Source organism: Lotus japonicus, chromosome 6 (genome assembly GCF_012489685.1).
Source record: "Lotus japonicus ecotype B-129 chromosome 6, LjGifu_v1.2".
NCBI classification, from domain to species: Eukaryota; Viridiplantae; Streptophyta; class Magnoliopsida; order Fabales; family Fabaceae; genus Lotus; species Lotus japonicus.
This window is the reverse complement of record NC_080046.1, coordinates 21665081-21678704: the sequence shown is the minus strand read 5'-3', so window position 1 is coordinate 21678704 and position 13624 is coordinate 21665081. Positions and strand designations below refer to the sequence as shown.

The 13624-nt window shown below is 37.7% G+C and overlaps 1 protein-coding gene across 1 annotated transcript; it reads right to left on the bottom strand.

Moving 5' to 3' along the window:
- Positions 1-4126: 4126 nt before the first annotated feature.
- On the bottom strand, positions 4127-6015 carry LOC130723400 (mitotic spindle checkpoint protein MAD2). The gene is made up of 7 exons (XM_057574438.1): positions 5851-6015; positions 5737-5752; positions 5503-5633; positions 5035-5155; positions 4828-4931; positions 4606-4727; positions 4127-4517 (listed from the first exon to the last, which is right to left on the bottom strand). The coding sequence occupies exons 1-7, from the start codon at positions 5921-5923 to the stop codon at positions 4461-4463; spliced, it is 624 nt and encodes a 207-aa protein (XP_057430421.1). The 5' UTR covers positions 5924-6015; the 3' UTR covers positions 4127-4460.
- Between the last annotated feature and the right edge of the window lie 7609 nt (positions 6016-13624).

Below are 13624 nucleotides of genomic sequence, written 5' to 3'. Positions count from 1 at the left end.
AGTTATAAAAAGTACTAAATATGTTATAATACTAGCATGAAAAAGACACGAAAAGTTATAGAAATAATACCACATAAATGACATACAGCCAAATATCATGAAAACATAAAACTTCATTTCCAAATGATATGAAATAATCTAATATAAATAGTATCTAAAAAGTGAAAAACAACACTAAATGTCATGCCATGACACTTAGAACTTAGATGTTTCCAACATGCCAAATAACTATATATAAACATGTAACAAATAACTACGAACAAATACTCTAAGTTCAAATATGACAAATAACTACAAATACTTAAGTCTCAAAGTTTCAAAAAATCATCACTCCGACACTTTTTTTTTGTGCTTCGGAAAATCATCACTCCGACACTAGCACTCCAAGTATGAGTAAAATTATAAAAGTTATTATTATATGTATGGATTCTGGGTTGGGTTGGATGGATTTGAACTGAATCCGAAATCCGATCCGAATTTGGTTGGGTTGTAGTAAAATCCATCCGACTAACCCGATTGCCCGATCCAACCCGCATTTTTTCTATTGGATCGGATTGGGTTGGGCGGGTTCATTGGATTTACCCGACCCATGTTCACCCCTAGGTTTTAATGTCTCCCCAATAAGTTTTAATGTCATTCATGTGTTTTCATAAACCCCAAAATACCCTTTATTAAAAAAATCCCTCAACATTCCCCGCGCTTTTAAGTGGAAATTTATGTTTTCATTTTTTCAACCTTTCTACAACTTATTATTAGTGTGAAATTCATAAAATTTTCACGCTAATTAGTGCAAAATTTATGTTTTTATTTTTTCAACCTTTCTCCCACGTATAATGTGAAACTCATGAAATTTCACGCTTATAAGTGTGAAATTTATGTTTTTCACTTTTTCAACCTTTCTATTATGTTTTAATTTTTTGGTGACAAGCAAGGTATGTTTGCTCTAATGCTCACTTGGGAGAGCCTTGTTCTCTTGTTTTTTTTAGTTACAAGAGGAATGCTAAAAGAAAGACGAACTAATGAAGAACATCCTTGCAAAGAGCCTCAACAATGGCATGGGGTGGGGTGGGCCATACACGTCGTGAGGATCTCTCGTGCGAAGCTTGCTTTGCCATGAGGTTCGCAACATTATTTCTACTCCTGGGAATGAGATCGATCATAATTGCCCAACTCCACTTGAGCATGTCCCTTACTCGTTGGATCGTCTCCCTCGCCCAGAACCGACTAACAGTGACCTCAGAACTGAAAACGTCCACCACGTTGGGGCAGTCTGAAAGGCAAACAACCTCCCTTGCTTACACTAGTGTGGAGGGAGAAAAACTCATCAGCTAGCCTTTACCAATTAGTGCGTTGACAAAGGGATTGTCTCACGACTATTGGCTGGATATATTGTGATTAACACCAAAAGAAGTAGTAGGTGTCACCACCGAACGCAAAAGGAACGATATAGCATGAATGAAGAAGCCTTAGTAATTGTATCCACAAGATGCAAATTGTGATGACAAATCGAAGAAAATGCATACCTCAGAATTGCATTGAAAAACATTAAAAAAACGACACCTTTGATCTTTTTTCTTTTTATACTAATCGGGACAAAAAGCCCACGACACCCACAAATCTATACTTAGATCTAACTACATTTACAATCGAGCTTAATGCGCTGCTCCAACTACAAAAATAAGTTTTTTGTTTTTTTTTGTTTTATTTTGTCGAAACTATAAATATAAGCTTAAAAAGTCCCTATTTGCTGTTCTCCTAATCAATAGATGTCAATTGATAGAATTCAACTATCCCTTTGGTGGTTGGCCTCCTGGAGCTTCTCATCAGCATATCAAATGATCCAGCCACCAACTTCGTCAACTTCGGAGAGAGTTCATAATTTCCTTTAATTTTATTTTTTCTTAGTGTCAACTCAGTTGATATATGAGAGACTAATTTCACAACTACCATAATGATTTAAGGATTTGAGAGACTAAATGTAGGCCTACAATGTTTTCTCAAAACACAATGATTTAAGGATCAATCACATGAGTGCTTAAGGAACCACAACATGTTTTCCTTTTATTGTGTTGCCTTTAAGCTAATGTGACAAAAAAAAAAAAGACTAATTTTACAATTTCATCTAAATTTTATCTGCAAGTTAATTCTACAAAAGGTTAAAAAAATCCAGCCTAAGTCCAACAAGAAATCTGAGTACGAAGAGTAGGGAAAATTCTTTCTGCTGCAAGCCAAACATGTACAGAAACAAGGTTTAATAGTACATGGGAGGAATTTATTATACACCTCTAAAAACTTGTGCATGGTTGCACATATGCTTTTTGACGTGCAATAGGAAGTTTAGCAGGTAATTTATATTTTTTAAAAATAAAAATATTTAATATATTATGATATAATTAGGGAAATAGTTATTAAATGATAATAGTTAATGTTCATCATCATCTTCAACCAAATTCCTCTGTTCCTCCTTCTCCACCCCTCCCACCCAGCCACCGTCCATCACCATCACCAGTATGCATGCTAGATCCAGCAGAAGAAAGAAGATGGAGGCGCAGCGACCACAGCGAAACCGCCGCCCCACCACCGCACGCGGTCATGGAGATGCGCTGGACCACCACGAAATCAGCCAATATTCATGCCAGAAACTCCAACCTCCATTCGACCTCCCAACACAAAATCCACTAGAACCACCAATAATCCACCAAAACCACCAGATCTGAGGAGCTCCCAACGCAGTGGAGAGGGGTGCGGGAAGAGGAGAAATCGCGCTGGCGGCGGCTGAAGAAGCGTTTCCGAGAAGCTGATACAGAGAGAGAGAGAGAGAGAGAGAGAGTTGGAAACGAGGTCGTTTGATCCCGATAAACCCAGTCCAACAATCTTCACCTCCACATAACCCCAGATGCAGATGCAGATCCAGAAAGCTGTAAACTTTAGGGTTGCGATTTGGGTTTCTAGTAGTCCAAGGGAGGAAAGGATGGGAAGGGAAGTTCAGATCTTTCTCCTTCTGATTTCCATTCCATGGCGTGAGAGAAAGAAGAAATTGATGCTGGCCGGAGGTTTCAGAAAGAAGAAATCCTATAATCTAGTAGTTGTTTCTTCTCTTTACATAAATTAGGGTTTCCTTTTTCTTCTTTCTTCTGGGTTGGATTGATGCTGGCCGGAGGTTTGCAGAGAGTTGCAAAGGTTAAGAACATTTTGGAGGTGGTGGAGTTTTTTCCAAACCCAGAAGAAAGATCCAAGCTTTTCTCAACCCTTGAAACAAAAGATCCAAATTTTTTATGTCTGCAGTAGATGAAGAAGAGAGGAAAGAGATTATTGGTTGGAGGTGGAGGAAGGAGGGGCGGTGGTTGCCGTGGGGTCATGGAGGTTTCAAAGAGATGGTGGTTGGGTCAAAATTTCAGAATTTTTTTTTAAGAAAAAAATAGTGGAAGATGAAAAGATTAAGGATTAATTTTATGATTAAGATATTTTTTCAGTTTTTATTTTTAATTTTTCAAAAATACTAAAAAATACAAAAAAACCTGATGTACCAGGTCAAAAGCCAAATGTGTAACTCTACACAACCTTTTACATGACCATAATAAATTTTTCCCATTTTATGATCAGTGATCATCACTACAATGTTTTCTCAAAACACAATTATTTAAGGATCAATCACATGAGTGCTTAAGGAACCAAAACAAACATGTTTGTGTTGTTGCCTTTAAACTAATGTGACAAAAAAAAAAGACTAATTTTACAATTTCACCTATCTTCAAGTTGATTCTACAAAAGGTTAAAAAATTCCAGCCTAAGTCCAACAAGAAATCTGAGTAAGAGTAGGGAAAATTCTTTCTGCTGCAAGCCAAACATGTACAGAAACAAGGTTTAATAGTACATTTTATGATCAGTGATCATCACTACAATGTTTTCTCAAAACACAATGATTTAAGGATCAATCACATACTGCTTAAGGAACCAAAACATGTTTGTGTTGTTGCCTTTAAACTAATGTGACAAAAAAAGAGACCAATTTTACAATTTCACCTATCTGCAAGTTGATTCTACAAAAGGTTAAAAAAATCCAGCCTAAGTCCAACAAGAAATCTGAGCAAGAGTAGGGAAAATTCAATCTGCTGCAAGCCAAACATGTACAAAAGCAAGGTTTAATATTACTTTTTATGATCAGTGATCATCACTATACTAGGGATTCAATATTTCATAAATCTGAAATGCAACAAGAATCCTCAAGAGCAGGAAATTTCTAGATCCCCTTTGCATGGGGATATTCTTTCTGCTCAATTCAAACATACAGACAGAGGCGAAGTTTAATGGTATTGACAACCTGATAAAGCAGACATATCTAATAATGTGAATAGAAAATTCACAACTGACACTTAACAAAATAACATTCACTTGAGACCTGAAGAAAAAACACAAGCAAAACAAACAAACAAACAAACAAGAAAAAACACAAACGGGTTCTACTGCTCGTCCCATTCGTCATTCTTGTATGATACAAGTGTGTCAACCTTGTGAATCTGCAAGCCAAAACAACCGATTGGTCATGGCCAAATTAACCAAATCCTGGTAGTAAGATAAACAACCAAACTGTAAATCCAAATTCACCTTAGTATCGAAGGAATGCAATTTCACCATTTGCGGATTTTCAATCAGTTTTGGATCACTCTCAATCCAAGTGAATGGAACTGCCACATCTGTATCAGTGTATGCTAACACATCAAAAACACCTGGAATAAGAAAGCCATGTTTAGAGATAGGAGATAAATCAAGAATAAAACAAAGAAGAAGAAGAAGAAGAAACAAAAACAAGACAGCCATAGTTCTTACAAGATTCATCCAGGCATGGCAAATAGGTGATACTTGAAGCAATCTGCCTCATAATCGCTTGTATCTCTCTCATGATTTCCTTGTCACTCTTTTCCCTCGACACACTGAAAAATTAGAAGAATTAAAATTAAAATCATTATTAATCAAAGGAGAAAATTATGAAGGAAAAATTTACACTGGGATTTTGGTTATGCCAAGTTGACCCACCTCTTCTCAACAACCTCACTATCAGTCTCAATGCTAAAGTTCCACCTTTCAAGGACTTCACCTGTGGCCTTGCTCATTATAACAAGGACAACCCTCTGTAACTTGCCAGATTCAAGCCATTCTTTTCAACATACAAAATTCAGACAGTTCAATCATCAGCAATGGTCAATAATAATATCACAATTTAACTACTAATTAATATCAAGTTGAGAGTAGGTAATCAAAAGCATTAACAGCAAGATAAGGAAATGAACTAAAATCTTAAACATGATTCAAATTCAGCACCATTCTTTCAAAATAAACACTAAGATTCCCAATTACATATACTAGATGGAGGGCCAGGGCCGACGACAGATAATTTGTACTAATTTACTAACAACTAACATTTGCCTATATAAAAAAAAGTTACTCTGAAAGATGAAACCGAGAAACGCGATAGTCGTAACAAATTAGGGGACTTAAAATTACCAGAGAGTTGAGCAGTTAGATTGGAGATAAAAGACTTGACACCCTCATCTTCAGTAAGCAACATGGGGAGGCCATATTTCTTCACCTTCACAAAGCTCTCTTCTGGATAAACTCCACGGTTGTAAAGGATGCTGAACAAATTTCCAAGTCACATGTTAGTATTATCACAACAACAAAGTTTCAAGCCACAAAATCAGAACAATGATGAACTCAGAGGATCAAATCAAATCAAACCTGTTGGCTGCATATCCTGATTGAAAAACAAAATCAAAATTGAAAATCAGACTTCCGAATTGTGGAAAAATCAAAGAAATTGGAGAAAAGAGGGATGTGAGGAGAAGTGTGTACCGAAGAACTCGCTGACGATTGATGCGGAACCACGAAGGGTGATAATGTCTTTGGTAACTGTTCTTGCGGCCATGGAATCGAACGTTGAGAGCTTTTGATTTCTGTGATGGGAGGGAACGATTGGTTTTCAGTTGTGAGAAATGATTCGAAAAGAGGAATAATAATGGATTAGGGATTCTTATTCTTATTGAAAGGGAAAGCACTGTAAGTAACGGCTAGTTCCCCTTTTTATTTTTATTTTTTTTAAATGGTTTTTCTATTGGGCCTTTATTGGTCTCGATCTACACGGCAATGAAAACATGAAAACATTATTTAAAATTTCCTCAGTTAACGGTCATGTGGAGCTTTGAATAGGGATGTGAACCCGCAAAAAATATCCACAATGGGTATGGGTAAATATGGGATTGGGTACAGATAAATATCCGTAAAAATTAGTGGGTATGAATGCGGGTATGAGTACTATATTACCCAACCCGCCACATACCCGCACTGCCGCACACACATAATTGGTAGTATATTAATAAATTTAAAGGATAACATTTTAACTTCTTTCAAAAAATAAGTAAATAAGTAAATGAAGTCTCAATATTATATATGATTGCTAATTATTCTCACTTATTTTAAAGTTAGTTAGTAACTACAACCTTAGAAGTTTATTAACAAATCTAAACTTATAAATTTATAGCTTAACTTTTTCCCTTATTTAAAAAAAAACTTATTTGAATGATTTTACTTGTTGAATATATGGATGACTTGTGTATTTTTAATTAATGTTTGTTATTTCATACTCCCTCCGTTTCCTATTATAAGTCACTTTTTTTTTTTGAAATAGCTATTATATTTTGGTTTTCTATTGAAAAGAAAGTTAAAGTTAAATTTTGGTTAGCTAAATTGCGGGTAATGGGCACGAGTACGGGTATGTAGATACCCAGAGGGTACGGGGATGGACATTCATGTTGCTACCCACGCGGGTATGGGGCCGGGTACGAGTACTTTTTAAAAAAGCGGGTATGGGGATGGGTACTATAGTACCCCTACCCATACCCTACCCATTGCCATCCCTAGCTTTGAACAAAAAATAATAGGCTTAACAGTACTTTTGGTCCCCACGTTACATTTATGTGTAATAGGAGTCCCTAAATTAAAAAAATCGCATTCTAGTATCCCGACGTTACTCTCCGTCAACAATTTTAGTTCCCAAGCTTTTTTCCGTAAAAAAGTAACGTTTTCTGGATTTTCCAGAAGAGCTCATCCACTTCTTCAAAAAAAAAAATTGCAGAAAAATATGAGCATAAGCTTCTTCATAAAATAATAATTTTGGACCTTAAAGATTAGGGAGACAAAAGTTATAACACGTTGGTTAATTAAAAGGCTTAATCCTCAAATTGGTCCCTGTCTTTGTGTCGCCGTCTGATCAAGGTCTCAGCAATGTGAAGAAGAAAAATATGAAGATGGATCTGTGTTTGGGCAAATGGAGAGGAGGAGAGGAAGACAATGAGCCCCTGGGTGCACCAATTTCATTAAGGGACACGACCCAACTAGGAAGAAGAAGAAGAATATGGAAGGATTTTCTGATTAGGGATTTCAGAATACGGAAGTGGTGGGAGGGGGGCGTGTTGGGATGAAGGAGAAGATTGGGATTATTTTTTTTTTTGCTTATTTTAGGGTTAGTTTGTTAATTGTTTGTTGCAAAAAAAAAGTTTGTTAATTGTTTTTATTAAATAAATTAAATTTCTGATTATTTATTTATTTCTTTTAAAAATCGACATAAACAACATTAATCTACTCAGCATGTCATTTGTCCCCGAGGGTTAGCTCAAGTGGTAAGAGCTAGGGGACATAAGGGTGGGGAGGGGAATGTCCAGGGTTCGAATCCTGGAAGGGAACTTTGAAGGGAATTTATAACTTACTAACAACTAACCACTAACATTTGCCTATTAAAAAAAACTCAGCATGTCATTTGCTCCGGCGAGGACTTGCTCCAAACGATTTACAAAGAAGATGAGCTTTAACAAAAAAAAAAATCCGACAAGGGACCTATTTTCGATGGTGTAACACCCCACTTTTCGTTATTAGGTTATTTATTATTTTATTTTAATTATTATTATGATATATGGTAATTAAGTAATTTTATTAGATAATTAAGTGATTAAATTAAATAAGGTTTTTGAGTTTTAGTGTGAGTAGTTGGGAGTGGAGCCCACTAGTACTACTAGTTTAGGGTTATGAGTGAAATAAATAAAAAGAAAGAAAGAAAATAAGGATTAGTAGAGGAGCAGACAGAATAACACGTGAGACAGAGAAGGAGAGGAGAAAAGTGGAGAAAACCTAGAGTTGATCTACAAGGGGTAAGGGCTTGAATTCATATTTTCTGGATGAGTATATTAGTTGGTAGTGAAAGCATGATTTAAGAACCCTATGATGCATAATTTTCTAAACTGAAAGTAGACAGTTTGAATTTAGGGCTATGGATTGGGGGAGGAAGATAGGCGCGCATGGCGTGTGCATGGCGCACGCATGATGGAGAGAGAGGCGCGGTGGGCGCGCATGAGGGTGAGGGAGGCGCGCGGTGGGCGGGCAGGAGGGAGGGGGTGGCGCGCGGCGGCGCGCAGCCCATGAAGGTTGTAACACCTGTATTCGATTAATTAATAATCGGGTAAATTATTAATTTTGGTCGGGAGAAATTAATATTAGAATAATATTAATTTTAGTAGTATGTAATTAATTAAGAGAGTTTAGTTTTGTGATGGTAATAGTATTAATGGAATTATAATATATAGAAAATGGAGTTAAGGTGGAAAAAGGGTAGACATGAGATTTAAAAAGAAAAAAATAGAAGGGTTTGGGAAAAAAGGAGAAAACCATGCGTGAAGTAGCAGGAAGAGAAGGAGAGAAAGAGTAGTGTGTGCGTGAAACTTCAGGAAGCGAGGGAGAACGGTTCCGTTTCAGAGATTTCGATCAGGGAACTCGGAGCTGCACTCAATCCAAAGGTAAGGGTGGGGTTTTGAGTTTCTAATGGGATTATGGTGAATGATATGTGGGATCTGGGGATGTATAATTGTTGCTGTTAATGATGTTCTGGAAATCTGAAATTGAATCCAATGATTTTGGGGATTCTGGGTGATTGAGAGGGGAAGGGGTTTCCATGGTTCTGGTGCGAGGTCACGGGTTCCATGGTTCGAGATTGGGGTTCACGGATTCTGGATTGAAATCCTGGACTGAATTTCTGGTTTTAATTTCTGGTTTGCCATGATTTTCTGCTTTGAATTTACAATAACTGTACACTTCGAGACCTGTTTGCACCCAGTTAGAGTGCTCAAATGAAGATGTGATCAACTAAGAAATTGTAGGATTTTAAGTTAGCTTTCTAATCATATAAAATACATGATTTTTGGTTCAGTAACGAATTCAGGAGACCGCTTTTAGTGGCTGGTGTCCCTGCTGTTTGCCAGATTACGAAAATTCTAATTGCTTTGAAAATATAATTGGATTTAGCTTACATGTTGTATGAAAGTTAATGTCTTTATGTGCCATGTATTAGTGTTGAAAGATTTTTTACCACTCTACGTTGAATCTCTCAAGACTCAATTGTAGTATAGTAAAGGGTTTTGTCGTATCCACAGGGAGGTGTAATACTTATGCCGTTCAATAGCTAACAGACTTAAATGATGGTTTACAAATATATTGGGTGTTTGTTTAAAAACATAAAAACATAAATAAAGAAGATAAAAGAGTTGGATTCACCAAGGTAGATAGTTTTGCTGAGATTAGAGTTTCGTTGTCTGACCTCTATGTATTCTATTGATTCACATACAAATATAGTTCTATGAAATTGATTCCTCCCACCATTTCTTATCTTACTACCCAGTCCCCCGGCGTAGAAAATTATCAACTCAGCTATATTAACCCTCAATCCCTTGATCGATTAACAATAGTGAGTAGCATTAAGCATGGATGTTCCCTAGACCTTAGAATCATTAGATGATTTTACCTATTTCAGGTTTAAATAGCTAGTTCCCACCATCCTATTAAACCTAAATTCATGTTCTAGGTGATCAATCCAAAACAAGCATAATGCACAAGGTAAAATCATTGAATCATGGCAAAGATACATATGATTAACTCTAGTTCAGACTCAAGAACGTGTGAGTTCCCTACACAAGTTTGAATCAATCAAAATACCCAAGGGGATCAACCTAAGATATAGCATGAAGCAAAAGAGAAAACCATTGATTCTTTAACATAGAAACATCAAATTTGCATGAAAGGAAATCAAATAGATTACATGAGCATCAAAACAACTAGTTCCAATCCCAACAAATGAGAAATTAGCTATCCATTTCCATGGATAGCTTTACAATCATAAAAGAGAAGAAGAACGATGAAAAACCGAATACGTGACGGTTCCCCGGCGATGAAATCGGCTCTAAAGCCTTCTCCCAAGTCTCCTATACCTCCCTTGATGCTCTCCTTCGAGTTCTATCTTTCCCAAAGTTGTGGGTTTCAGTTCTGGTCCAAAGAGTTCTCCCCTGTTATGATTTAAATTTTCCTTTTAAATTGCAAATCTGGCACGACCGCTCAGCCCCTTTTCTGGCCGCTCAGCGCCCTGTTACTTTAGGGATGGGTTTTCTTTAACCGCCTTGAAGACGCTCAGCCCCTTTCTTGGCCGCTCAGCCCTTTTCTGACAGGATAAAAGGAGCTCAGCTGGTTTTAAAAGGGCTCAGCTGGTTTTTAAAGGGCTCAGCTGATTTTTCCCAAACCTTGCAAAACTCTTTATCTTTTCACCAAATCTTCATCTCTTCACTAGATTCATGTCCCTACAACAACAATTGAGATTGGATCTCCATTTAAACACATTCTAATCAAAAGAGAGTCAATTTGCAAGATAATTTCCATAAATCACATAGACAAGTGCCTTAATAACAATGGAAAACTACGTAAAATTGGCACTTATCAATTAGCTAAGAGGATGGTGCATGTGGCTGAACACCTTTAGCATGAAATCCATGATTTCTTTACCATATGTGATAGCTTCTTCCATGATTGCATGCTGAAGTGAGTTGTTTCATTGATTTGGTGCCAAAATTGCCTAAGCTGTCATGGTAATTGTTTAGTGGATAAAAATGCATGTGTGCTGAATTGTGTTGTTTTAAACGATGTTAGCGATGTAGTGATATAGGCGCAATGTCTCATGTTGAAGTGATGATTATGAGATGTATCCGTCCTTTTGAGTCGCATAACATCTACATACTCTGTGATGGCCTGTATTGGCGATTTGTGATGAAGGCTTATGCCTTGTGCCTCTAATAATTGGCAATTAGTGATGAGGGCTGAAGCCCTGTTGGTACCTCATACATATGCATAGCTATTGTTGTGTTCGAATTGCAACCGAGTTGATGATGTTATTTGTGACTGTTTTTAGTAACTGAGCTATGTAAATGTAAAAGGAAATGGTGTGGCCTTAATCTAGCATATTAATCTTCATCCTCCTATTTATGTTACTCGATAGCTCACCCCCTTCTGTTTGAATGTTACCCTTGTCGGTAACGTGCAGGTAACCAGGAGGAGTAGTCTATAGCTTTAGTTCGAGTTGGAGTCCTTGCTCTGATACGTAGCACTCGGGGGGGGGGGGAATGGACGCTTGTTTCCTTTCTGTTATAATTTGAATTAAGTTGTTATTTGAGAAGTTGTTTCTGTTTTAAGTTGTGGGCAAGATACTATGTTTTCTTTAAGTTTTAAAGACATTGGATTCGCTGCATAACTATTTGTCAAAGTGAATTAGTTCAAAGACTAATTAGCCGTCACAAGAGTATTTATGTTTATCTATGAGTTCATCTCAAAGTTTATGTGGTATGTATCCGTTACAGGAGCATTATGATAATGTTTTAAGTGATTATGTAATGCCTCATGAGTGTTAGAAATTTTATCACTCTGATAATTGCAATACATATACCGTTTAAAATTGGGGTGTTACATTAGTGGTATTAGAGCAGGTCGGTCCGTCCGGCCAAGTTAGCGAGTCGTAGTTGTCTAACAATCGAGTATTGTTATTTCATTTTAACTGATGTTTGTATTGTAGTGATAAGATGGCTGGAAGGAATGATGCTGCGATTGCTGCTGCTTTGCAAGCGATGGCTCAGGCTATGCAGAATCAGCCGAATGCTGACGAGAATGCTGGATCTCGCAGTTTTGCGACCTTCCGAAGAGAGAATCCACCGGTGTTCAAGGGTAAACATGATCCGGATATAGCATTGGAGTGGTTGAAGGAGAATGAGAGAATTTTCCGTGTGATGGATTGCACTTCAGCTCAAAAGGTTCGGTATGGCACTCATATGCTAGCAGTCGAAGCTGATGACTGGTGGCTGGAAATGCGCGACAAGCTGCAGGCGAGGGAATTACTTGGGATGTGTTTCGTAGGGAATTCCTGAGGAAGTACTATCCTGAAGATGTTCGGAGTAAGAAAGAGATTGAGTTCCTTGAGCTGAAACAAGGGAATCGGTCAGTGACAGAATATGCTGCGAAGTTCGTTGAGTTGGCTAAGTTCTACCCACATTTTAATGGAGAGGGTGCTGAATTTTCTAAGTGCATCAAGTTTAAGAATGGATTGCGCTCTGACATCAAGAAGGCTGTTGGATATCAGAAGATTCGTGTCTTCTCTGATTTGGTTGATAGTTGCAGAATCTTTGAAGAAGATAGCAATGCTCATCACAAAGTTGTTACCGATAAGAGAGGCAAGAGTCAACAGAACCGTGGCAAGCCTTATGATGCAGGAAAGGGTAAACAGAGAATTTCTCCAGGTCAGAGGACTAGTGGCGGAGACGCTCCTGCTAAGATTGTGTGTTTCAAATGTGGACAACCTGGTCATAGGAGCAATGCGTGCACTACTGCTGAGGTGAAGAGGTGTTTCCGTTGTGGTAAGGCAGGACATGCAGTTTATGAGTGCAGGCATAAGGAAGCTGTCTGTTTCAATTGTGGTGAAGAAGGACATATCAGTACTCAGTGTCAGAAACCAAAGAAAGCGCTTGGTAGCAAGGTGTTCGCTTTGGCTAGGACTCAGACACCTAGTGAGGACCGACTTATCAGAAGTACATGTTTCATTAATAGTACGCCATTAATCACTATTATTGATACCGGTGCTACTCATTGTTTTATTGTCGCTGCTTGTGTTGAAAGATTGGGTCTGGGGTTGTCTTCTATGAAAGGGGAAATGGTCGTCGAGGTTCCAGCTAAGGGATCGGTGACTACTTCTCGTGTGTGTTTGAGTTGTCCCTTGTCGATCTTCGACAGAGACTTTGTTGTTGATTTGATCTGTTTATCGTTAAGCGGTCTAGATGTGATCTTGGGTATGAATTGGTTAGAGTATAACTACGTTCATATCAATTGTTATAACAAATCCTTGAGGTTTTCTACTACGGAAGAGGAAGAAGATGGCTTGATGACTGGTAAACAACTAAGGCAATTGATGCAAGACGAAGCGCATATGTTCTCGTTGTTGGCGTCGTTATCTATTGAGAATCAAGCTATAATTGATGAGTTGCAGGTGGTGCGAGAATTTCCTGAGGTATTTCCTGATGAAGTTCCTGATATACCGCCAGAAAGAGAAGTTGAATTTACAATTGATCTTGTACCTGGTACCAGACCTGTATCCATGGCACCGTACAGGATGTCTGCATCTGAATTGTCCGAACTGAAGAAGAAATTAGAGAAGTTGCTTGAGAAAAAGTTTATAAGACCAAGTGTATCACCGTGGGGAGCTCTAGTGTTGTTAGTAAAG